This window comes from Hylobates moloch, unplaced genomic scaffold (genome assembly GCF_009828535.3).
Source record: "Hylobates moloch isolate HMO894 unplaced genomic scaffold, HMol_V3 SCAFFOLD_9, whole genome shotgun sequence".
NCBI classification, from domain to species: domain Eukaryota; kingdom Metazoa; phylum Chordata; class Mammalia; order Primates; family Hylobatidae; genus Hylobates; species Hylobates moloch.
Genome location: NW_026652284.1, coordinates 27,267,196 through 27,292,323, shown reverse-complemented (window position 1 = coordinate 27,292,323; position 25,128 = coordinate 27,267,196). Strand labels below are relative to the sequence as shown.

At 45.6% G+C, this 25,128-nt stretch overlaps 1 protein-coding gene across 3 annotated transcripts in view; it reads left to right on the top strand.

Moving 5' to 3' along the window:
* Positions 1-15,178, top strand: part of SRSF4 (serine and arginine rich splicing factor 4) — a 39,387-nt gene extending 24,209 nt beyond the window's left edge. For all 3 annotated transcript variants that reach the window (XM_032759557.2, XM_032759556.2, XM_058443645.1), the window contains 5 exons: positions 2,123-2,265; positions 3,146-3,258; positions 7,722-7,936; positions 12,698-12,787; positions 13,689-15,178. In XM_032759557.2, coding sequence (XP_032615448.1) covers positions 2,123-2,265; positions 3,146-3,258; positions 7,722-7,936; positions 12,698-12,787; positions 13,689-14,505 — 1,378 coding nt within the window. In that variant the 3' untranslated portion in view covers positions 14,506-15,178. The remainder of the gene's footprint in view (positions 1-2,122; positions 2,266-3,145; positions 3,259-7,721; positions 7,937-12,697; positions 12,788-13,688) is intronic.
* The last annotated feature ends 9,950 nt before the right edge of the window (positions 15,179-25,128 follow it).

The window sequence follows — 25,128 nt, the reverse complement described above, 5'->3', positions numbered from 1 at the left end:
TCCCTCCTCCCTCTGCATGGCGTCAGGATCTCACATGCTGCCAAAAGCAGTGATGGTGTGGACAGAGCAGACTTGGAACTGGTCTTGACAATTGAATTCAGGAGGGCACTTTTATTGTTGTCATTGTTTTGAATCCATCTAGAGATAAACCAAAGTAGAAAATAGTTGAGTTGGTTTTTTATTTGCCTTAAAAGAAAAATTGTCTCTGAAAATAATAGTGTAGTTTTCCTAATGACCCATTCTATCTGAGAAAGGAAAAAGCAGCTACATTATATTATCTATTATAGATTTTTAGTCACTGTAAAGCGCTTTTGAACATAGTAAGCCAGTGATTTCGAGAGGCTTTACTTGCCTTGTCTAAGATAACAGCATGTTCAAAATCCTTATTAAGCTGCTCAGCAATTCTAGCCTATGGAAGCGTGAAACTATGTTTTAAAGACTTCACAGCCCATAAATTGAGCCAGGTGGCTTCTGAATTGTGTTACTGCAAGACACTTCCTGTTAAATAACTGGATGTGTCTGTGTTTTTTTTTTTTTAATGGAGTTGACATTCAGTGCCACTCAGACATTTCAACATAAAAAACCCTCCAACGTTGTTATCTACACATTGTAACCTAGCACATTGTCACCTTGAGAGACTGTTGTATAAAAGGAGCTCTTTAGTAAAGGAAAAATTCTGCAATTCTGAGTTCTCACTTATTTAACATGTTACTGAGTACAGCATCACATTCTAAAGAAACTGGAGGCCGGGCGCAGTGGCTCACGCCTATAATCCTAACGCTTTGGGAGGCCCAGGTGGGCGAATCACCTGAGGTTTCGAGACCAGCTTGACCAACATGGCAAAACCCTGTCTCTACTAAAAATACAAAAATTAGCCAGGCATGGTGGCGTGCGCCTGTAATCCCAGCTACTCGGGAGGCTGAGGCAGGAGAATCACTTGAACCCAGGAGGTGGAGGTTGCAGTGAGCCGAGATTGCGTCACCGCGCCCCAGCCTGGGTGACAGAGCAAGACTCCATCTCAAAAAATAAAATAAATAAATAAGTAAACTGGAATCATTTTTGTCAGCAGGCTGAGTGACCCTCTGACAAGTCTTGTAACCTGTTCGTAGTGTCAGTGTGTTTAAATGCAGAGAACACTAGTCAGTGTGTGCCCGTGTACACACAGCCTTACTAGGGTTTAAAGAAATTGCTTGTAACTTTCCTTTCTGATTAGTTATGATCAATAAGATGGTTTTGGCTTTTAAATATAGGCAATGGTCACAAAGCTGGACTTTTCACAGCTATGTCAGACCAAACTAAATATTTCTTGAAAACATAATTTACAGGGCATTTGTATAACCTTGCTTTTAAGTATCTTACAAATTTTGTACTTTAGTTATATAAATTGTACTCTTTAATAGGCATTAGTAGGATGGTGGGGGTTCTTTTGGATATATGTTAAGCCACCAGACCTCTTGGCTGGAAAAGATGTAGCAATACCATTTAAAGAAGTTTGCATGAGTTGTATACAGATTTCAGAGAATTCCATCCTATTCTAAAACTTCATGGAAATGAATTTGGAATCTCACAGGGAAGTAAATAGCGCCAATCTTTTTTTTCACTGATAATCACATATGACAGATGTGTTTACGTAGAGGAACAGGAACCTTTAAAAAAAAAAAGGTTTTTTTCTTTCACATGATTTAACAGTTATTACACAGTGCCTGAATGTAGGTCTAATTGTTCTCTAAGATACCACTTTTAAAGCTAAAAAAGATGAGTCTTATGTGGTGTTTGAAAGAGCGTTACATATCTTGTAGCATTATATATTTTGGATTCTTATACCAAGCATCCCTGTCTTTGCAGTTGCCACCAACTACTGGGAAACCTAAGAAGTGTCCTGTGTATGTAGCCAGCCTCCTCCTAGAGAGATAGGGGTCTACTCTGAGAAGCCTCCCTACCTCTTGCAGTGCCTGTGAGCACAAAGCACAGTGGTTTCACCTGAAGAGAAGACAAAGCTGATCCTTAGTTTGCAAAATCCACCTAACCTTTGCTAAGCATGAACCTCATTGCTTTCTCTTTAATGTTAGTGAAGCTGGATGTCAAAATGGTACCAACCAGTATTTTCTTTGCTCTCTTCTAGATATGGTTTTGTGGAGTTTGATGATCTGCGTGATGCAGATGATGCTGTTTATGAACTGAATGGCAAAGACCTTTGTGGTGAGCGAGTAATTGTTGAGCATGCCCGCGGCCCACGGCGAGATGGCAGTTACGGTTCTGGACGCAGTAAGCATTCAAAGGGCATACTTGTATCAGTAACGTGCTTTTATTATCATGCTAATTTTTAAAGTAATTAATTGATACTACATTTAAAAGTATTGATGTTTGAGCTATTTTGTAAATTATGTCTTTTTTTAAAAATGTAGAATTGACAAATAAGCCTTTGATAATGTTTAATTTTAATTAAATTAATGACAATTTCTTGTTTATAATACTTTATAAATATGTTTAATGATGTGTGTTTGTGTTGTGTTTTTTTTCTCTGTAATGCAATTGTTTAACATAGATTTAACAAAGACCTCAATGTTTTAATTAAAAGAATCCTTTGAGGCTAAGATGACTGCCTGTTCCATTTGCTGACCTTGGGTTACCTTTCCATGCGTGGCTCTTTGAACCATTGTGGCCCTTGGCTGACCAAAAACAGGAAGCCATGTGACGACCGCAACCTTTCCCCATTAGACCTGGGTGGTGAGGACCCCAAGGGTTAGACACAGATGAGATTAAACTGAAATAGGTGCCTGAAAATCTTTCTTTTTTCATATAAAATATTCACAAAATTTTTAATCACTGTGAGTAACACCAGTAACTGATTTAGTAATTTGGTTACTTACTTCTAAATTGTTAAATTGTTAATAGTTTTTAATTTATGCATGTTAATCTTAAATATAAATCTTAATATGTATACTTACAACTTTTTAAATTAAATGTTTATATTTAGCTGATTGTTTCTTTAAAAATCTATTTTAGAATAAAGGGTGGGAATAGAGTTAAAACGTGCTATTGTTTGGGGTGGGGGTAAATAATATATTTAAGGGGGGCTGTGTGCTGTGTCATATTTTTCCTTTTCCTCCACTGAAATAATCTTATTTATTTGAACCTTCCAAAGGTGGATATGGTTATAGAAGAAGTGGCCGAGATAAATATGGCCCTCCTACTCGCACAGAGTACAGACTTATTGTGGAGAATTTGTCAAGTCGGTGCAGCTGGCAAGACCTAAAGGTTTGGGTCCCATTAACCTTTTGGGGTAAGGTTGGGCAGGAGTTAAAGTTGGGAAACAGGTAGATTTGTGCAGGCCCAAGCATACACAAAATACAGTGTTATATGTTTGAAAGCCTGCACAGAGCTGGAAATAATTAAAGTGCCATATGAGTACAAAATATATCAGAATTATACTCCTACTATACACTGTGGGACCATTGATTCTAAGGACACAGCTGTGAGTTTGTTTTGTTTTGTTTTGTTTTGTTTTGTTTTGTTTGTTTTGTTTGAGATGGAGTCTCGCTGTGTTGCCCAGGCTGGAGTGCAGTGGTGCCATCTCTGCTCACTGCAACCTCCGCCTCCCAGGTTCAAGCAATTCTCCATCTCAGCTTCCTGAGTAGCTGGCATTACAGGCACCCGCCACCATGCCCAGCTAATTTTTTTGTATTTTAGTAGAGACGTGGTTTCACCATCTTGGCCAGGCTGGTCTTGAACTCCTGACCTTGTGATCCACCCGTCTCAGCCTCCCAAAGTGCTGGGATTACAGGTGTGAGCCACCGCGCCCGGCCTGATTTTGTTTTGAGACAGAGTCTCACTCTGTTGCCCAAGCTGGAGTGCAGAGGCACGATCATGGCTCAGAGATTGGTTATCACTGTGTTACCCAGACTGGTCTCGAACTCCTGGCCTCAAGTGATCCTTCACCCTCAGCCTCCTCAAGTGTTGACATGACAGAAACCTGGCCCAAATGTGTGATGTGAAATTTCCCTCTGTAAAGAATGTTTGAAACTCTGTCTCTACTTAAAAAGATACAAAAATTAGCCGGGCGTGCTAGTGGGCACCTGTAGTCCCAGCTACTCGGGAGGCTGAGGCAGGAGAATTGCTTGAACCTGGGAGGTGGAGGCTGTAGTGAGCCAAAATCGCGCCACTACACTCCAGCTGGGCAGTAGAGCAGGACTGTCTCAAAAAAAAAAAAAAAAAAGAAAAGGTTACAAGAAGATGGCAGTGTAGCTACTCACCAGTCAATAAAATGGTTGAAACCACCAGTGTTTCCTGCAGCATTTGCTATAACATGCAAATTCACATCAGCTTCAGTGTGTATCCTTACTGGTAAAATTGACAATCTGACCCATGTTTTTTCATAAGGTTTTTGATGGAATATTTGTCCTGAAAGAGTTTTGGTGTCAAGAATTAAGATTCAGTGCTAATGTTGGCCATCTAGTGTACTGATTCCAGCTTTTTTTTTTTTTTTTTTTTTTTTTTGGAGATGGAGTCTTGCCCTTTCACCTAGGCTGGAGTGCAGTGGCGCCGTCTCAGCTCACTGCAACCTCCGCCTCCGGGGTTCAAGTAGTTCTGCCTCAGCCCTCTGAGTAACTGGGATTACAAGCACATGCCACCATGCCCGGCCAACTTTTGTATTTTAGTAGAGGTGGAGTTTCACCATGTTGGCCAGGCTGGTCTCGAGCTCCTCCTGACCACAAGTGATCCACCTGCCTTGGCCTCCCAAAGTGCTGGGATTACAGGTGTGAGCCACCGCACCCGGCCCCATTTATTGACAACAGTGTTTTTAATCTCAATAGGAAGAAAAACTTACTGAGCAGTATCATAATCTGAATGGTCTTAGGAGGATGCATGAAATGGGTTTTATTTTCTGTCTCCCTTCTCGCTTTTTTTGGCCATATTTAAACAAGTCATCTCTAGTCAAATGAATGAGTGTATTTAGGTTCAGGAAAGAATAGTTAGGAATCCTTTACATTTGTATAGTTTAATTTAAAGCACTTTTTTTTTCTTTTTAAAATTTAATCCCAGCAACCTTCAAGTAACAGATGCAGAAGAGCTGGGACCAGGACTCCTGACTCCCAGTCTGCTGTTTTTTCAGGTGCATCGTGCTTATCGTCAGCACTGTGGCAGACCTTTACTGAATGTCTGCCAGCAAGATTCTGCTTGCTGAAGGAATGACTCCAGTATTCTGAGAGTTAGGGATTGAACATCATGGGTAGAAACTGGAAAGCTACTCTCTTCATCAGTAGAATGCTAACTCGTCATGTGGTGTCACTAAATGTAGTATTAAATTAACTTCTTAGAAAACCTCTTAATTTTTTTTGTTAAAACAGAGCTTAGTTATTGTTGGGGGAAAGGCTTATGGGGTGCCTGTATAAACTGGCCATAAAAATATGGAACAATAAATTGTGCAAAGCTACAAGAGGCCTCTTGTGGGAGGAGGAAAGCCTTATCGCCATTATGTTTCCATGCTCTGAGCAAGACTTGCTCTCTTATCCATAAACACTGTGTTCAAGGAGAAAGACACTCCTTTGAAGCATTGGAATGTGGCCAGACATGCAGGCTCCTAGTTAAGTTCGCTCCCACCAGCTACTCTCCGATAGGTTAAAGATACGCTGTTTAAGCACAAAGGAGATTCATTTAAACCGCCACTGCTATAGATTACGCGTATGACCCACTGCCTCCCTTTCACCGTTTCGTCCTGAATGTCTGCTTCTTAGATCTAAGTGATTGTACTCAATAAATAATATGGAGACCAGAACTCTGAGCCTTTTGCAGCCTCCATTTTGCAATTGGCCCCCTGGTCCCCACTCTTTACGCACTCTTAACCTCTCTCTTCTCATTCCTTCGTCGCCACCAGACTTTGGGTACCCTACAGGTGGTGTTGAGGCTGGTCCCCAATAGTTACTACCCTTAGTTGGTTCTACATGTCTGTACCTTCAGGCAGTTCCACTCTCAGGAAACGAGAGTAATAGATAATTGAGCAGATTTCCTGGCTCTGCCACTAAGGTCACTTACATGACCCTTAGCAAGTTACTTACGTCTTATGCCTCATATTCCTCAACTATAAAACGGGGTTAATATTAGTTTCTACTCAAGGTTATTGAAATAATTTAGTGAATTTTATGTATAAAAAGCCTAGAACAGTTCTGGCACAATGTATGTTAGCTATTTATCAAGGAAATGCAAAAATAAAACAAATTAGGGGATATCAGTAGTTTAAAAAATAAATTTTTTTTTTTTTTTTTTGAGACGAAGTCTTGCTCTGTCGTCTGGGCTAGAGTGCAATGGCACAATCTCGCTCACTGCAACTTCCACCTCCTGGGTTCAAGCGATTATCATGCCTCAGCCTCCCAAGTAGTTGGGGTTACAAGCGCCTGCCACCATGTATGGTTGATTTTTGTATTTTTAGTAGAGACAGGGTTTCACCAAGTTGCCAGGCTGGTCACGAACTCCTGACCTCAGGTGATCTCCCAGTCCTGGCCTCCCAAGGTGCTGAGATTACAGGTGTGAGCCACTGCACCTGGCCAAAAATAAATTTCTTTTTGTTCTGTTCTGTTTTGTTTTGTTTTTTGAGATGGAGTCTCGCTCTGTCGCCAGGCTGGAGTGCGGTGGCCCTATCTCGGCTCACTGCAACCTCCTAATCATACCTCGTCTTATTTATATAATGCTTTAGCATTTGTCTAGCACATTAGTTGTATTCTCTCATTGAATCATAGGAAGTCTTTAAAGAAAATGAGGAAAGAGGCCTGTGGTATTGAAGGGACATGATGGTGATAAACAAAGAATTTGTCACTATAAGATTCAGAAAATGGACTGGGCACAGTGACTCATGCCTATAATCCTAGCACTTTGGGAGGCCGAGTCAGGTGGATTGCCTGAGCTCAGGAGTTTGAGACCAGCCTAGGCAATATGGCAAAACCCCATCTCTAATAAAAACACAAAAAATCAGCTGGGTGTGGTGGCGCGGACCTGTAGTTCCAGCTGTTTGGGAGGCTGAGGCACAAAATCGCTTGAACCTGGGAGGTGGAGGTTGCGGTGAGCCAAGATCACACCACTGCACTCCAGCTGCCTGGGCGACAAAGCAAGACTGTTTGTTTGTTTGTTTGTTTGTTTGTTTTTAAATTTAGAAAATGATAGCTAACTGAAAACTTCTATATTCACACAAAACTTTATTTTTTTGTTTTGAGGTAGGGTCTTGCTCTGTACCCCAGGCTCGAGTGCAGTGGCACGATCACGGCTCACTGCAGCCTCAACCTCCTTGGGCTCAGATGATCCTCCCACCTCAGCCTACTGGGTAGCTGGGACTACAGGCGTGTGCCACTACACCTGACTGATTTTTTTAATTTTTGTAGAGATAGGGTCTTCTGTGTTGCCAAGGCTGGTCTCGAATTCCTGGGATCAAGCAATCCTCCCGCCTCAGCCTGTCAAAGTGCTGGGATTACAGGCATGAGCCACCATACTTGGCCCCAAAACTTTATTTAAAGGAACAATTTAATGTGTATTTATTGTTTCTCCCATCCACCTAATATGGCTGGTGCTTTAAAGAACCTCAGTACATGTTTGATGAGTAGATGAAAATATTTAAGAGTAAACTTTATTCTGCGGAATGCTGGCAATTCTTAAAGGAAAAGTTCACTCAGATGATTGCATTAGATATTTTAGCAAAACATATCCTAATGTAGTCACGCTTTTTTTTTCTTCAGGATTATATGCGTCAGGCAGGAGAGGTGACTTATGCAGATGCTCACAAGGGACGCAAAAATGAAGGGGTGATTGAATTTGTATCTTATTCTGATATGAAAAGAGCTTTGGAAAAGTTGGATGGAACTGAAGTCAATGGCAGAAAAATCAGATTAGTTGAAGACAAGCCAGGTTCCAGACGACGCCGGTCCTACTCCAGAAGCCGGAGTCATTCAAGGTACTGTTGATGTCTTTTGTGTGTTGGAGCTCATCATAAATTCATTAGTGAGCACACAGATAATTTATTTACATTTTCCTATTGAGTTCTTATTAACATGATTCCATCTGGTTCAATAACTTAGAATTTTGAACTGAACATTTATTTGTAAAACTCTTGAACTCTTAGGTCATGAGTACAAATAGAAGTCCCTTCTCTTAGAAATCAGAGGCCTTGCTCACACCTGTAATCCCGGCACTTTGGGAGGCCAAGGTGGGCGCATCACAAGGTCAAGAGTTCAAGACCAGCCTGACCAATATAGTAAGACCCCATCTGTACTAAAAATATAAAAATGCTGGGCGCTGTGGCGCACGCCTATAATCCCAGCACTTTGGGAGGCCGAGGTGGGTGGATCACCTGACGTCAGGAGTCGAGACCATCCTGGCCAACATGGCGAAATCTGGTCTCTACTAAAAATAACAAAATTTAGTTGGGCATGGTGGGTGCCTATAATCGCAGTGACTTGGGATGCTGAGGCAGGAAAATTGCTTGAACCCAGTAGGGGCAGAGGTTGCAGTGAGCCGAGATTGTGCCATTGCACTCCAGCCTGGGCAACAGGAGCGAAACTCCGTCTCAAAAAAAAAAAAAACTGGCATGGTGGCGCACGCGCCTGTAGTCCCAGCTACTCAGGAGGCAGAGGTTGCAGTGAGCCAAGATCGCACTATTGCACTCCAGCCTGGGCGACAGCGAGACTCCATCTCAAAAAAGGAAATCAAGAGGCCGGGCTCAGTGGCTCACGCCTGTAATCCCAGCACTTTGGGAGGCCGAGGCGGGCGGATTACCTGAGGTCAGGAGTTCGAGACCAGCCTCAATATGGAGAAACCCCATCTCTACTAAAAACTACAAAAAAATTAGCCAGGCATGGTGGTACATGCCTGTAATCCCAGCTACTCGGGAGGCTGAGGCAGGAGAATTGCTTGAACCTGGGAGGCGGAGGTTGCGGTGAGCCAAGCGCACCATTGCACTCTAGCCTGGACAAGAGCAAAACACCATCTCAAAAAAAAAAGGAAATCAGAGGCCGCCTTTCACGTTTCTTCTTGGGACCCCTAGATCCTACTACCTTGGTTGAGGGTACGCATGGCAATTTTGTCTTATTTAGCACCTGAACAGGCCAGGCACTGGGCTTAGCATTGGAAAGGCTTTGTAAAGAAGACAAATGGCCAGACGTGGTGGCATACACCTGTAATCCCAGCACTTTGGGAGGCTGAGGCGAGTGGATCACCTGAGGTCAGGAGTTCAAGACCAGCCTGGCCAGCGTGGTGAAACCCCATCTCTACTAAAAATATAAAAGTAAAAAAAATTAGCCAGGCATGGTGGCACATGCCTGTGGTCCCAGCTACTAGGGAGGCTGAGGCAGGAGAATCGCTTAAACCCGAACCCAGGAGGCAGGGGTTGCAGTGAGCAGAGATCACTTCACTACACTCCAGCCTGGGCGACAGAAAGAGACTCTGTCTCAAAAAAAAAAAAAAAAAAAAAGACAAATATGGTCTTTGCCCACCCCCCTGAAACTCAGTCTAGTGTAGAAGATGAGTATTGAATAAACCGTGCTATTGTGACAAGAAAATGCACACAGCACAACTAGTCTAGAGAGCTGGCAACAGCTTCCCTAAGGACATGCTATAGAACTGAGCCCTAATGAATAAGGCAGAGATGGTGAGCAGAAGAAAATGCCTTTTTTTTTTTTTTTGAGACGGAGTTTCTTATACTCTGTCACCCAGGCTGGAGTGTAGTGGCACGATCTCGGCTCACTGCACCTTCCACCTCCCAGGTTCAAGCAATTCTCTTGCCTCAGCCTCCTGAGTAGCTGAGATCACAGGTGCACACCACCATGCCTGGCTAATTTTTGTAATTTTAGTAAAGACAGAGTTTCACCATGTTGGGCAGGCTGGTCTCGAACTCCTGACCTCAGGTGATCCGCCCACCTCGGCCTCCCAAAGTGCTCGGATTACAGGCTTGAGCCACCGTGCCCAGCAAGAAAATGCCTATCTAACAGAGAAAAGGGTGTTTCTGAAGGCCTGGGGGCAGGAGAAAGTTTTCCAGAGTAGAGAAGCTAATACAGAGGTAACGGGAGGAGAGTGGCTTGAGATAAGGCAGAGAAGGACCAGAGATATACTGACCATTAGGCCAGAGCGAGAATGAAAGAGTAGTGGGAAGTCATTGGAGACTTTTCAGGTTTTGTTATTTAGGTCTTTTGACTTTTTATTATGGAAAATTTGAAATTTATATATGAAGCATTGGAGAACTCTGAATCGCACCTCCCACTCCTCCAGCTTCTGTAGTTTTATTTTGCCAGTCTTGTTTCACATCACCCCCTCCTGCTGCACTGTTGTAAGGCAAGTCTAGACATCCTATCATTCCACCTGCAACCGCTTCAGTATGTATCTCTAGTATTTTAAAGGAAACCATGATAACATAGCTAGCAAAATTAGCAATAACTCCATACTATGATGTAATATCCAGGTTGTATTCCAATTTTTCAGTTGTTTGTTTGTTTGTTGTAGAAATGGAGTCTTGGCTATGTTACCCAGGCTGGTCTTGAACTCCTGGGTTCAAATGGTCCGCCCACCTCAGCCTCCCAAAGCTCTGAGATTACAGACATGAGCCACTGCACCCTGCCCCAGTTGTCTCAAATAGATATTTTTGCAATTGGTTTCTTCAAACAAAAGTTGAAAGAACAGTTAATGAACACCTGTATACCCTCCTCTGGCTTTAACAGATAGCATTTTGCCTTTTCTCTCTTTGTATGTATGTATTTATACAAGCACACTATACATTTATTTTGTTGTAGCATTTGAAAGTAAGTTGTAGAAATTATACTTTGCCCCTAAATACTTCAGCATGTGTCTCCAAGAATGAGGATAACTGCAGTTCTGTTTTTTCACCTAAGAACATTAATAGTAATTCCATCTAATTACTAAATGTCCAGGCCATATTCATGTTTCCCCAGTTACTCCATGGATGTCTTTATAGCTGGGATTTTTCTTAACCAGAATCTGATCCAGTCATGTAGTACAAGGGGTTTCTAGTAGTAAAACCTAATGTAGTCAGGCTTTTAGTCTGGAGCAGTTCCCTTCATGACATTTATTTGCTTAGGTTTGGGTTGGTTTGTTTGTTTGTTTGAGACGGACTCTTGCTCTGTCGCCCAGGCTGTAGTGCAATGGCACCATCTCAGCTCATTGCAGCCTCTGCATCTCAGGTTCAAGCTATCCTCCTGCCTCAGCCTCCCAAGTAGCTAGGATTACAGGCGTGAGCCACCACACCTGGCTTATTTTTCTTAGTTTTTTAATACTCACATTCTGTATTTATCTGTTTCTTCTTGGTATCATTGAACTTGTATCTTATCCCCTGAACTTCCTATATACTGGAAGTTAGGTCTGGAGAGGTGTGATTGAGATGCAAGTTAAACGTTTTTAGCAAGAATACTTCATAGGTGATGGTGCCTGGGCAGCTTTGAAAGTTTCCCTCTTTCTGTCATAATGAGATGGTCTAGGCCCATCTTTGTGCACTTCCTGCTTTATGCCTGGAATCAGTCATTTTCCCAAGGATTCCTGGTTGGTAGAAAATACGAATCTACAGTCTGGGCCGGGTGCGGTGGCTCAGGCCTGTAATCCCAGCACTTTGGGAGGCCGAGGCGGGCGTATCACAGTCAGGAGATCGAGACCACGGTGAAACCCCGTCTCTACTAAAAATACAAAAAACTAGCCGGGCATGGTGGCGGGCGCCTGTAGTCCCAGCTACTCCGAGAGGCTGAGGCAGGAGAATGGCGTGAACCCGGGAGGCGGAGCTTGCGGTGAGCCGAGATCGCACCACTGCACTCCAGCCTGGGGGACAGAGAAAGACTCCGTCTCAAAAAAAAAAAAAAAAAAAAAAAAGAATCTACAGTCTGGATGCATTAAGAAAATTTTGTAAAGCTTGGATTGTCGGTCTCTTTAAAACAGTTCTCGCCACAGCGAGATGAATAGATCGTAAAGAGGAAAAGTATATGCAGAAAGGCTGGTTGTTGAACAAGGGGAGAGATAATGGTGGGTTGCCCAGAGAGGCAGCAGCAGAGGTAGAAAGACCGAAGATCAGGAGGCATGATCGTGGGTGTGTAAGGGGATACGGGAAAGACGGAGTAGTCAAGGATGGCTGTGATTTCTGTTATGAGGAACCGTATGAATAACAGTGGCATCAGTGCATATAAGGAGCCCAGCAAAAGGAGCAGGTATCAGGGACAGTTAAAATTTCAGGAGCTGGTAAGAGGTTCAGGTGAACCATCCAGATGGAAGGTTTGCAGGTGACTTCATCTGTGGACCTAGAACCCAAGAGAGAGTTTGTGCCTGGACACAGCCAGTGCTGTACATATTGAAAATCTTGGCCGGGCACAGTGGCTCATGCCTGTAATCCCAGCACTTTGGGAAGCCGAGGCGGGTGGATCACTTGAGGTCAGGAGTTCGAGACCAGCCTGACCAACATGGAGAAACCCCGTCTCTACTAAAAATACAAAATTATCCAGGCGTGGTAGCACATGCCTGTAATCCCAGCTACTCGGGAGGCTGAGGCAGGAGAATCACTTGAACTCGGGAGGTGGAGGTTGTGGTGAGCCGAGATCGCGCCATTGCACTCCAGCCTGGGCAACAAGAGTGAAACTCCGTCTAAAATATATATATATATATATGTCTTAATTGATGCTCATCAGCAGCCTCTTGTCAGCAAGTATTAAAAAATATTTTCTCCCCGTAGGTCTCGCTCTCGAAGCAGACATTCCCGTAAGAGCAGAAGCCGGAGTGGCAGCAGCAAAAGCAGTCATTCTAAGAGTAGATCCCGGTCCAGGTATGTCTTCCATGTTATAAGTGGAGGTGGTCAGCAGGGAATGCCTGTACCCTGTCTCACTTTTTTTCTTTCTTTTTTTTTTTTTTTTTTTTTTTTTTCCAAAGAGACAGGGTCTCACTCTGTCACTCAAGCTGGAGTCCAGTGGTACAATCATGGCTCACTGCAGCCTCACCCCACTGGGCTCAAGCAGGCTTCCACCTCAGCCTCCCAAGTAGTTGGGACTACAGGCACATACCACCACACCCAGCTAATTTTTTAACTTTTTTGTAGAGACAGGGTCTCACTGTGTTGCCCAGGCTAATCGTAAACTCATGACCTCAAATAGTCCTCCCAGACTACTGCGATTACAGACATGAGCCACTGTGCCCAGCCTCACTTGGATTTCAATCATGTGACCAGTGTTGCTGCTTTTCCAGCTGCTTTTTTTTTTTTTTTTTTTTTTTTCCCTCAAGACAGTCTCTCTCTGTTGCCCAGGCTGGAGTGCAGTGGCGCGATCTTGGCTCACTGCAACCTCTGCCTCCCGGGTTCAAGCGATTCTCCTGCCTCAGCCTCCTGAGTAGCTCGGATTACAGGCGTGCAGCACCATGCGTGGCTAATTTTTGGTATTTTTAGTAGAGACAGGGTTTCACCATGTTGGCCAGGCTGGCTCTTGAACTCCTGACCTTGCGATCCGCCTGCCTCGGCCTCCCAAAGTGCTGGGATTACAGGCGCGAGCTACTGCACCTGGCTAGTTTTTCCACCTTCTGATTGGCATTGTGAGGGTTCAGAAAGCAATCCTCAGCCAGTGCCAGCCATGCCTTATATTGAGGGGTGTAACTCCACATGTATGCCCTTTGGTCTTTTTATCTCCTGATTAGCATGAAGTCACATGTGACACAAACAATATCCCATGTCTCCTCAGGTCGGGCTCCCGCTCCCGGAGCAAGAGCCGGAGCCGGAGCCAGAGTCGGAGCCGGAGCAAGAAAGAGAAAAGCAGGAGCCCCAGCAAGGACAAGAGCCGCAGCCGCAGCCGTAGCGCTGGCAAGAGCCGCAGCAAGAGCAAAGACCAAGCTGAAGAGAAGATCCAAAACAACGACAGTGCCGGGAAACCCAAGAGCCGGAGTCCTAGCAGGCATAAAAGTAAGAGCAAAAGCCGGAGCAGGAGTCAGGAGAGGAGGGTGGAGGAGGAGAAGCGAGGGAGTGTGAGCAGGGGCAGGAGCCAGGAGAAGAGCCTCCGCCAGAGTCGGAGCCGGAGCAGGAGCAAAGGGGGCAGCAGGAGCCGGAGCAGGAGCCGCAGCAAGAGCAAGGACAAGAGGAAGGGCAGGAAGAGGAGCAGGGAGGAGAGCCGCAGCCGCAGCCGCAGCCACAGCAAGAGTGAGAGGAGCAGAAAGCGAGGCAGCAAGCGAGACAGCAAGGCGGGCAGCAGCAAGAAGAAGAAGAAGGAAGACACTGACCGCTCCCAGTCCAGATCTCCATCCCGCTCCGTGTCAAAGGAGCGGGAGCACGTCAAGTCTGAATCCAGCCAGAGGGAAGGCCGAGGAGAGAGTGAGAATGCTGGCACCAATCAGGAGACCCAGTCCAGGTCGAGATCCAATTCCAAATCGAAACCAAACCTTCCGTCAGAATCACGCTCCAGATCAAAGTCAGCTTCAAAAACGCGATCTCGGTCCAAGTCTAGATCCAGGTCTGCTTCCAGATCACCCTCCCGATCTAGATCTAGGTCCCACTCAAGGTCCTAACTGGCTACGGCCACAGCTGGAACTACCCGAGAAGTCTTTTGTACATGTTTGGTAGCCGTAGCACAAGTGATTGGAGTAGAACATGTCACTGCTGTACATTTTTAACTCCCCTAATGGTGTGTCTATAATTGTTAAATCTAAGTGCTTCCTCTCAGTAAAGCCTCCTGGCGCCAGGCCTTCCTGCTCGACTGAAGAAAATTTTCTCTTTGAAAATCCCCTTTTACTCATGGCCCACAGTAGAATATCCAAAACGCCTTGGCTTCAGGCCTGGCCTTTCCTACAGGGAGCTCAGTGACCTGGATGGCTCTAAGGCTGGAATGACCACATAGGTAGGTATGGTGAGTTCAACCATTTTTGCTCTTGAATTGATGCCCTTCGATGTATGCCATTTAGTGAAAGTGCTAAGTCTTAAGTTTCCTACCACTTTGGTTTCATATTTTTGGACTTAACAAAGTTGTGAATAGCACAGTCGAGGAAAATTGATACCTGCAGTAACCCATAGGAAATAAACTGTAGAGTTCCATATTCTGGTATTGTGATTATATTGTTTTATATTAAAAAAGAAAAGAAAAGAATTTTTTTTAATTTTATTTTTCCCCGTCTTGCAAAGTATAGTGACCCCTGTTTCCATTAAATTTGAATAAAGACTATTTTTGCTTGACAAAATTTCATGGTGTTTGAATTGAAGTTGTACTTTCTGATATATCTTGATGTGTCTTTTCTTAGCATAAAAAGTTGATGTGTAGGCCGGGCGCGGTGGCTTACGCCTGTAATCCCAACACTTTGGGAGGCTGAGGCGGACGGATCACAATGTCAGGAGTTCAAGACCAGCCTTACCAACATCGTGAAACCTCCGTCTCTACTAAAAATACAAAAATTAGCCAGGCATGGTGGTACACGCCAGTAATCCCAGCTACTCAGGAGAATGAGGCAGGAGAATCGCTTGAACCCCAGGGGGTGGAGGTTACAGTGAGCTGAGATCATGCCACCGTACTCTAGCCTGTGCGACAGAGCGAGACTCCGTCTCAAAAAAAAAAAAAAAGTTCATGTGTAATGACTGTTTTGTTCCTTGGGATCACCCGCATCTTAGGGAACCAACACGTTCCTAAAGGATTTTTCTCACCCAACAGAATAAAGGCAGGTTTCCGAGGAATTTATCATCCTTTCTCTTAAGAAACGTATGGCCAGGCTGATGAAGAATGAATCAGTTTGGAAACTTGGAGCATTACCAGGTGAGTTGTTCATGAATATAGAGTTCTGTGCTGTTTGTTGAAATTGCCATGAATCTGTGGTGTCATGATCTCATCACCTTAAGATCTGAACTAATCAAAAACCAGGGGAAAAAAACTATACTGGACTTTGTTTTCTTTTTCTTCTGAGACAGAGTTTCGCTCTTGTTGCCCAGGCTGGAGTGCAATGGTGCAGTCTCAGCTCACTACAATCTCTGCCAACCAGGTTCAAGTGATTCTCCTGTCAGCCTCCCAAGTAGCTGGGATTACAGGTACATGCCACCACTTCCGGCTAATTTTTTTATTTTTAGTAGAGACAGGGTTTCATCATATTGGTCAGGCTGGTCTCGAACTTTGACCTGAGGTGATCTGCCCACCTCAGCCTCCCAAAGTGTTGGGATTACGGGCATGAGCTACCGCGCCTGGCCTACTGGATTACTTTTGTCCTAATTATTCTTCCACTGCTTGTTTGGCCTAGCTCTCTAGGAGGCACCAGAAGTACAGTGGTTCCAATCTGGTCTCAGCCCTTGAGGGACTGTTGAGGGGCATCGCAGCAGGGAGGAAGCTTGAGGGCTTTCATTACATGCTGCAGCAGAATCTTGGGAAAGGAGATTCACTTGACTGCTGCCTGTGAATTTGTTGGGAGCTGTCCCTAGGCTTAAAACAACTGTCCCATTGCTTCCTATAGACCAAAATCTTAGAATGCACTGGAAATACAAAAGTAGAGTGTCTCTTGCCCTCCTGGAGTTTGTGATCTGGTTGCTAATGATGAAGGCAAAGTGGATGTTCAGAGAACAGAGTCAGAACTTCATCTGGGATCCGAGGTAGCACTTAAGCTGAACCTTCTGGGGATGTAGGGTGGGACGCATTCCTATTGAAAGCCTGTGAGCAAAGCCGTGGAGTTGGGAAAGCACAGGGTACTATGCCCAGGGAACATGGATTTGATACTGGAGAGTTAGAGTTTAACAAAATGGATTGTGTCATAGAGGGCCATAGATACCAGGAAGAGGAATTTGACCTTTATCCTGTAAGCACTGGGTAACATTAAAAGTATTTGAATAGGAGGCTGCGGGGAGTAGGGTTATGCTTCTAGACCTGACAGCAATGTGAAGGATTGGATGCAGGGAATCCAGCAGTTCAGGGCATGGAACCCCAGATGATACGGGGCCTGCTTGATCAAAGCCGTGACAGGGAGCAGAAGAGGCAAGATTAGCAAGACTTGGCAGATGTCCCAGCAAAGGAGCTATTGGAAGCAGTCACAAAATGATGAGGCATCATCTGAGGAACGGGGAAGATGACAGGGGAAATTAGTTCAGTTTTGAAAACGTGTAATTTCAGAAACAGTAACTAGGCAGCCAAACCAAGGAACCTCACTCAGTTTCTGGAGAGTTTCCCAAACCTTTTTCTGGGCCCATTCTTGTATCGTCATGACAAGGTGATGAACCTAACCAGTAGAATTCCCACTGCCTCAGAGGATCTCATGCTGCTCTCCAGTGATGACGGTAATTTTTTATTCCGATTTTATCTGTATAAGGATAGGGGTGTTTGTTGCAGCATTTTGTTTCTTTCAGGTTTTTTTTGTTGTTTTTTTTGTTTGTTTGTTTTTTTGAGATGGAGTCTCGCGCTGTCACCAGGCTGGAGTGCAATGGCGCAATCTCGGCTCGCCGCAACCTCTGCCTCCTGGGTTCAAGCGATTCTCCTGCCTCAGCCTCCAGAGTAGCTGGGACTACAGGCATGTGCCACCATGCCCGGCTAATTTTTGTACTTTTAGTAGAAACAGGGTTTCACCATGTTGGCCAGGCTGGTCGCGAACTCCTGACCTGGTGATCCGCCTGCCCTGGCATCCCAAAGTGCTGGGATTACAGGCGTGAGCAGCCGCATCTGGCATGTTTATGTAATTTAATAAACTCGCTGGGTGTGGTGGCTCAACGCCTGTAATCCCAGGACTTTGGGAGGCCAAGGTGGGCAGATCATGAGGTCAGGAGATCGACACCATCCTGGCTAACATGGTGAAACCCGTCTCTACTAAAAATACAAAAAATTAGCCGGTGTGGTGGCAGGTGCCTGTAGTCCCAGCTACTCAGGAGGCTGAGGCAGGAGAATGGCATGAACCCAGGAGGCGGAGCTTGCAGTGAGCCCAGATTGTGCCACTGCACTCCAGTCTGGGCAACAGAGCGAGATTCTGTCTCAAAAAAAAAAAAAAAAAAAATTAATAAACTCAATATCATGAGCATTAAATGTTTAAGGCACGTGGATTCTAACCAAATGAGTTCAGCACTGTGTTAATAGTGGCAAGGAAATTCCATGTGTACATAGACAGGACCATTGGTCATCTTTTTCCCAGCAATTTTTGAATGCTTTTGTGTTGGATTCTGAATGAAAAGAGGATAAATTAACAAGAAAGATGGAAACTCATCTATTGAATTCTGAATGTGCACTGGAGAAAGAACACTGGGTATTTTCATGTTCATTTTTCATTTTGTTTTCACAGTTCCTTGTGTTCAGTATTGCTGGGCCCAATTGCAAATGAGACTAGTACAGTGTCCCGCCACCCCCCAACATTATATTTACATTTGGAGTGCCTTCTGTGTAGGCCAAGCACTGTTCTAGCCTCTGGGGATAAAGTATGAACAGCAAGGCACCCCTCCCATGGAATATATGTGTTACTTGTAGGACTGGTGTCACAGGGATTAGTCCAGGATTATCTCAGTACTGAACACCTATGAACCAGATAGTGCTTGGTGAGCATCAGTCAGTGCTCACTGTGTAGCAAATCATTGCAAGGGACTCTCCTGCCACCTCTTAGCCATTCACAGTCCAATGAAAGGCTTTGGGTAACCAAAAGAAAGACCCTAAATTTGATTCATTTGCCTACCAGCACCTACTATGAGTGAGTTGCTTTTATGTACACTATATTATCCCATTTTAAAAGATGAAGACCAAAGCTCAGAAGTGGAGTGATTTGGGGCCGGGCACAGTGGCTCACGCCTGTAATCTCAGCACTTTGGGAGGCCGAGGCAGAAGGATCATGAGGTCAGGACATCGAGACCAACCTGGCTAACGTGGTGAAACCCCATCTCCACTAAAAATACAAAAAAATTAGCCAGGCATGGTGGCGGGCACCTGTAGTCCCAGCTACTCAGGAGGCTGAGGCAGGAGAATGGCGTGAACCCAGGAGGCGGAGCTTGCAGTGAGCTGAGATGAAGCCCATGCACTCTAGGCTGGGCAACAGAGCAAGACTCTGTCTCAAAAAAAACAAAAACAAAACAAAACAGGTTGGACATGGTGGCTCACACTGTAATCCCAGCACTTTGGAAGGCCGAGGCAGGCCGATCACGAGGTCAGGAGATCAAGACTATCCTGGCTAACACAGTGAAACCCCATCTCTACTAAAATACAAAAAATTAGCCAGGCGTGGTGGTGGGCACCTGTAATCCCAGCTACTCGGGAGGCTGAGGCAGGAGAACAGCATGAACCCGGGAGGTGGAGGTTGAAGTGAGCCGAGATGGCGCCACTGCACCCCAGCCTGGGCCACAGAGCAAGACTCCGTCTCAAAAAAAAAAAAAAAAAAAAGTGATTTGGTTGGGCGTGGTGGCTCACGCTTGTAATCCCAGCACTTTCGGAGGCCAAGGAAGGTGGATCACCTGAGGTCAGGAGTTCAAGACCAGCTTGGCCAACATGGTGAAACCCTCTCTCTACTAAAAATACAAAAATTAGCTGGGCATGGTGCAGGTGCCTGTAATCCCAGCTACTCGGGAAGCTGAAGCAGGAGAATCATTTGAAGCCGGGAAGTGAAGGTTGCAGTAAGCTGAAATCACGCCATTGCACTCCAGCTTGGGCAACAAGACTGAAACTCCCTCTCAAAAAAAAACAAAAAGCGGCCAGGTGCAGTGGCTCATGCCTGTAATCCCAACACTTTGGGAAGCCAAGGCAGGCAGATCCCTGTGGTCGGGAGTTTGTGACCAGCCTGACCAACATGGAGAAACCCCGTCTCTACTAGAAATACAAAATTAGCTGGGCGTGGTGGCACATGCCTGTAATCCCAGCTATTCGGGAGGCTGAGACAGGAGAATAGCTTGAACCCCGGAGGTGGAGGTTGCAGTGAGCCAAGGTCACACCATTGCACTCCAGCCTGGGCAACGAGCGAAACTCCATCTCAAAGAAAAAAAGTGAAATGATTTAATCAATGTAGCACCGCTAGTGACAATGTGGTATGCATCTGTAGATTTTCCTGATTCTCTCCTAAAATGTCACTATTTGTGGTAGTTACAGAAAGACATTTGAAGCCTCACAAGTGAGTTAATAACAGCTAAGATTTGAACCCAGATTGAAGTCAAGGCAGGCTTTCTACAGGACGGAGTCTGCTTTCTTCAAGAAAAATATCTACAAGTTGCTGCGGAACAATGCCACTAGCCCACTGCTGTAAATACGTTTTAATTGTTACATCATCATCTGATCAAGACTCAAAGGCCTGCCTGGGAGTACCGGAAGAGTGAAGAGAAGGAGGTTGGCTCAGTTTAATTTCCTCAGTGGAAAATGATGCATTAATTCTGCACTGTCTGTGTGAAAATGCACACAATAGGAAATTTCCCAAAAATAGGAAGCAGCCAGAGAAATACAAAAGTCCACTACAATCTACCCTTGTGGGTGCTCAAAATCTACACATACCCTTCTCCCCATAATTAACCACCTGGCCCCCAAAATGCAAGACAAAAATAGGAACAAAGAACAATGACAACAGTAACAAATGTAAATATTAGGCTATTTCTTTCATTGCTAAATGTCAATGGCCTAAATAAAAGACTGTCAGAGTAGGGTTTGTTTTTTGTTTGTTTTTATGAGTTGGAGCCTCGCTCTGTTGCTCCCAGACTGCAGTGCAGTGGCACGATCTCGGCTCACTGCAACCTCCGCCTCCTGGATTCAAGCAATTCTCTTGCCTCAGCCTCCCAAGTAGCTGGGATTACAGGGGCCTGCCAACACGCCCAGCTAATTTTTTTGCATTTTTAGTAGAGACGGGGTTTCACCAGGTTGGTCAGGCTGGTCTCAAACTCCTGACCTCAGGTAATCCACCTGCCTCAGCCTCCCAAAGCGCTGGGATTACTGCTGTGAGCCACCATGCCTGGCTAGAGTAGATTTTGAAAAGCAAGACCCAGCCTGGCGCGGTGGCTCACACCTGCAATCCCAACACTTTGGGAGGCTGAGATGGACAGATCATGAGGTCAGGAGATCAAGACCATCCTGGCTAACACGGTGAAACCCCGTCTCTACTAGAAATACAAAAAATAGCCGGGCGTGGTGGCCCAAAGATTTTACTTTTAAAAAGTAAAAACCCACTTGTACACAGACATGGACCAAAAGTAAGGGGCTAGAGAAAGACATACCATGAAGATAATCAAAAGAAACTTGGAAGGGCCTGGGGCACGGTGACTCACGCCTGTAATCCCAGCACTTTGGGAGGCTAAGGCGGACGGATCACCAGGTCAGGAGTTCAAGACCAGCCTGGCCAAACATAGTGAAACCCCATCTCTACTAAAAATACAAAAATTAGCCGGATGTGGTGGCAGATGCCTGTAATTGCAGCTACTCTGGAGGCTGAGGCAGGAGAATTGCTTGAACCTGGGGGGTAGGGGTTGCAGCAAGCCGAGATAGTGCCACTGCACTCCAGTCTGGGTGACAGAAAGACTCAGTCTCGAGAAAAAAGGAAAAAAAAGAGCCGGGCACAGTGGCTCACGCCTGTAATCCCAGCACTTTAGGAGGCCAAGGCGGGCAGATCACGAGGTCAGGAGATCGAGGCCATCCTGGCTAACACGGCGAAACCCTGTCTCTACTAAAAATATAAAAAAGTAGCCAGGCATGGTAGTGGTCGCCTGTAGTCCCAGCTACTCGGGAGGCTGAGGCAGGAGAATGGCGTGAACCCGGGAGGCAGAGGTTGCAGTGAGCCGAGATCGTGCCACTGCTCTCCAGCCTGGGCAACAGAGTGAGACTCCGTCTCAAAAAAAAAAAAAAGAAAAAAAAACTTGGAGTAGCTATATTTCAGACAAAGCCAATTAAGAGGAAGGAAAATTGCCAGGAATAGAGTGGCATTACATAATGGTAGAGGGGGGTCAGTTCTCTAAGAAGATAGAAAGTTCGCCAGGCCCAGTGGCTCACACCTATAATCCCAGCACTTTGGGAGGCCGAGGTGGGTGGATCACCTGAGGTCAGGAGTTCAAGACCAGCCTGACCAACATGGTGAAACCCCATCTCTACTAAAAGCACAAAAATTAGCCAAACGTCGTGGCACATGCCTGTAATCCCAGCTATTTGGGAGGCTGAGGCATGAGAATCACTTGGACCCAGGAGGCAGAGGTTGCAGTGAGCCCAGATCACACCACTGCACTCCAGCTTGGGTGACACAGTGAGACTCAGTCTGAGAAAAAAAAGATACGAAAATCTTCAATTAGTTTATGTGCCTACAGCAAAGCATCAAATGCGTGAGGCAAAAACAGACTAGCAAGAAGAAAGACATTCACTGGTGCTTCAACACCTCATATCAGTAATTGACAGAAGCAGCAGGCAGAAAATTAGTAAGGACATAGTTGAATTGAAAAGTGCCATCAACCAACTAGATTCTTTTTTTTTTGGAGACAGAGCCTCACTCTGTCGCCCAGGCTGGAGTTCAGTAGGGTGATCTCAGCTCACTTCAACCTCCTCCAACTCCTGGTTCAAGCGATTCTCCTGCCTCAGCCTCCCAAGTAGCTGGGACTACAGGCGCCCGCCACCAGGCCTGGCTAATTTTTTTGTATTTTTAGTAGAGACGGGGTTTCACCATGTTAGCCAGGATGGTCTCGATCTCCTGACCTCATGATCTGCCCACCTCGGCCTCCCAAAGTGCTGGGATTACAGGCGTGAGCCACCGCGCCCGGCCCAATTTTTGTATTTTTCTTGGAGATGGAGTTTCACCATGTTGGCCAGCATGGTCTCGAGCTCCTGACCTCAAGTGACCTGCCTGCCTTGGCTTCCCAAAGTGCTGGGATTACAGGCATGAGCCACCTCTCCCGGCAACCAGCTAGATGTAATTGACATTTATAAAATACTTCATCTGTTGCTGCTGCGTGTGGTGGCTCGTGCCTGTAATCCCAGCACTTTGGGAGGCTGAGGCGGGCGGATTGCCTGAGTTCAGGAGATGGAGACCATCTTGGCTAACACAGTGAAACCCCGTCTCTACTGAAAATACAAAATTAGCCAGGCGTGGTGGTAGACACCTGTAGTCCCAGCTACTCGGGAGGCTGAGGCAGGAGAATGGCGGGAACCCAGGAGGCAGAGGTTGCAGTGAGCCAAGATCACACCACTGCACTCCAGCCTGGGCGACAGAGCAAGACTCTGTCTCCAAAAAAGAATGGACAATTGTGGTGTATTTATATAACAAAGTGCTATGTATTATAGCAATGAAAATGAACAAACTTCAGGTACATGAAGAAACATGGGTGAATTTCACAAACATGAAGAAGCCAGACAAAAGCACAGCTCCACACACAGAAATTTCAAACAGGCAAAACTATATGACAGCTGTTTAAAAAACTAAATGAGGGGCCGAGCACAGTGGCTCACACCTGTAATCTCAGTGCTTTGGGAGGCCAAGGCTAGAGGATTACTTGAGACCAGGAGTTCTAGACCAGCCTGGGCAACAAAGCAAGACACTGTCTCACTTTTTCTTTTCTTCTTTCTTTCCTTTTTCCTTTCTTTTCCTTTCCTTTTTTCTTTTCTTTTTTCCTTTTTTTGACAGTCTTGCTTATCACCCAGACTGGAGTGCAGAGGTGTGATCTCACCTCACTCCAATCTCTGCCTCCCAGGTTCAGGCTATCCTCCCACTTTAGGCTCCTGAGTAGCTGGGACTACAGGCGTCCGCCACCACGCCCGCCTAATTGTTGTATTTTTAGTAGAGATGGGGTTTCACTATGTTGCCCAGGCTGGTCTCCAACCCCTCAACTCATCTACCCGCTTTGGCCTCCCAAAGTGCTGGGATTCCAGGCGTGAGCCAACAGGCTCGGCCAAGACCCTGTCTCTTAAAACTAAACTGTGCTATTAGAATCAGAATAGCACATAATTCTGGATAGAGGGAAGAGGTGGCACTTGGAAAGGGACATGGCGGGGGCTTTCTGGGGGTGCTGGCAGTGTTCTAGTCTTTGCCTGGTGTGGTTCATACCAGGCATTTGCTTCATGATAATCAGCCAGACCAGGCAGGCAGATCACCTGAGGTCTGAGTTTGAGACCAGCCTGGCCAACATGGTGAAACCCCATCTGTACTAAAAATACAAACATTAGCCGGGCATGGTGGTGGGCACCTGTAATCCCAGCTACTCGGGAGGCTGAGGCAGGAGAATAGCTTGAACTCAGGAGGCAGAGGTTGCAGTGAGCCTAGATGGCACCACTGCACTCCAGCCTGGGCAGTGGCGAGACTCCATCTCAAAAAATAATAATGATAAAAATATCAGCTGAACATTCAAATTTTATGTAATTTCCTGGAGGTATATTATATTCACAATAAAAGGGTTCCAAAGTGGGGTACAGTGGTGCACTCCTGTAGTCAGAACAACACAGGAGACTGAGACAGGAGGATCGCTTGAGCCCACCTCGGCCTCCCAAAGTGCTGGGATTACAGCTGTGAGCCACCGTGCCTGCCCCCCCCCTTTTTTTTTTTTTTATCAGATAGAATATTTGTCCTTAATCCACACTTTCCAGGAAACCCTGGTGTTTCTTAGAGAGTCGTCTATTAAGAACTCTGGGATAGTCCTAAGGAAATGCAAATTAGGACAACCCCGCGGTATCGCGTTACACCTGGTATCTATTATGAAACCCAGCGCACAGCCAGGCTGTGACCCTGAACTCCACTCCCACACTGCTGCGGCAGCCAGAAGTCACTGGCAGGAGCTGCATGAGAACTCCCACTCCTGGGCATCTATCCTGAGGTGACAACTCAAAGACAAGCGCTCCAAGTACAAAGGTGTTTAAACTGGTGTTATTTCTAACAGCAAGAAAAGCAGAAACCATCCAAACCCACACCAGGGCGGGCTGGTGGATCCCCCAGGGTGCCGTTCCACAGCCACCGGGGTTCATGTGCAGCAGTTCCATTTCCCTACTCCTGAATTTATTTCCAACCACACATACATCAGCAACTACAACATGAACAACAAAACATTGTCGCTTAGCCACCACTAAATTGGACTGTAGATTCTTTTTTTTTTTTTTTGAGATGGAGTCTCGCTCTGTTGCCCAGGCTGGAGTGCAGTGGTGCGATCTCGGCTCACTGCAACCTCTGCCTCCTGGGTTCAGGTGATTCTCTTGCCTCAGCCTCCAAAGTAGCTGGGATTACAGGCGCCCGCCACCACGCCCAGCTAATTTTTTTTTTTTTTTT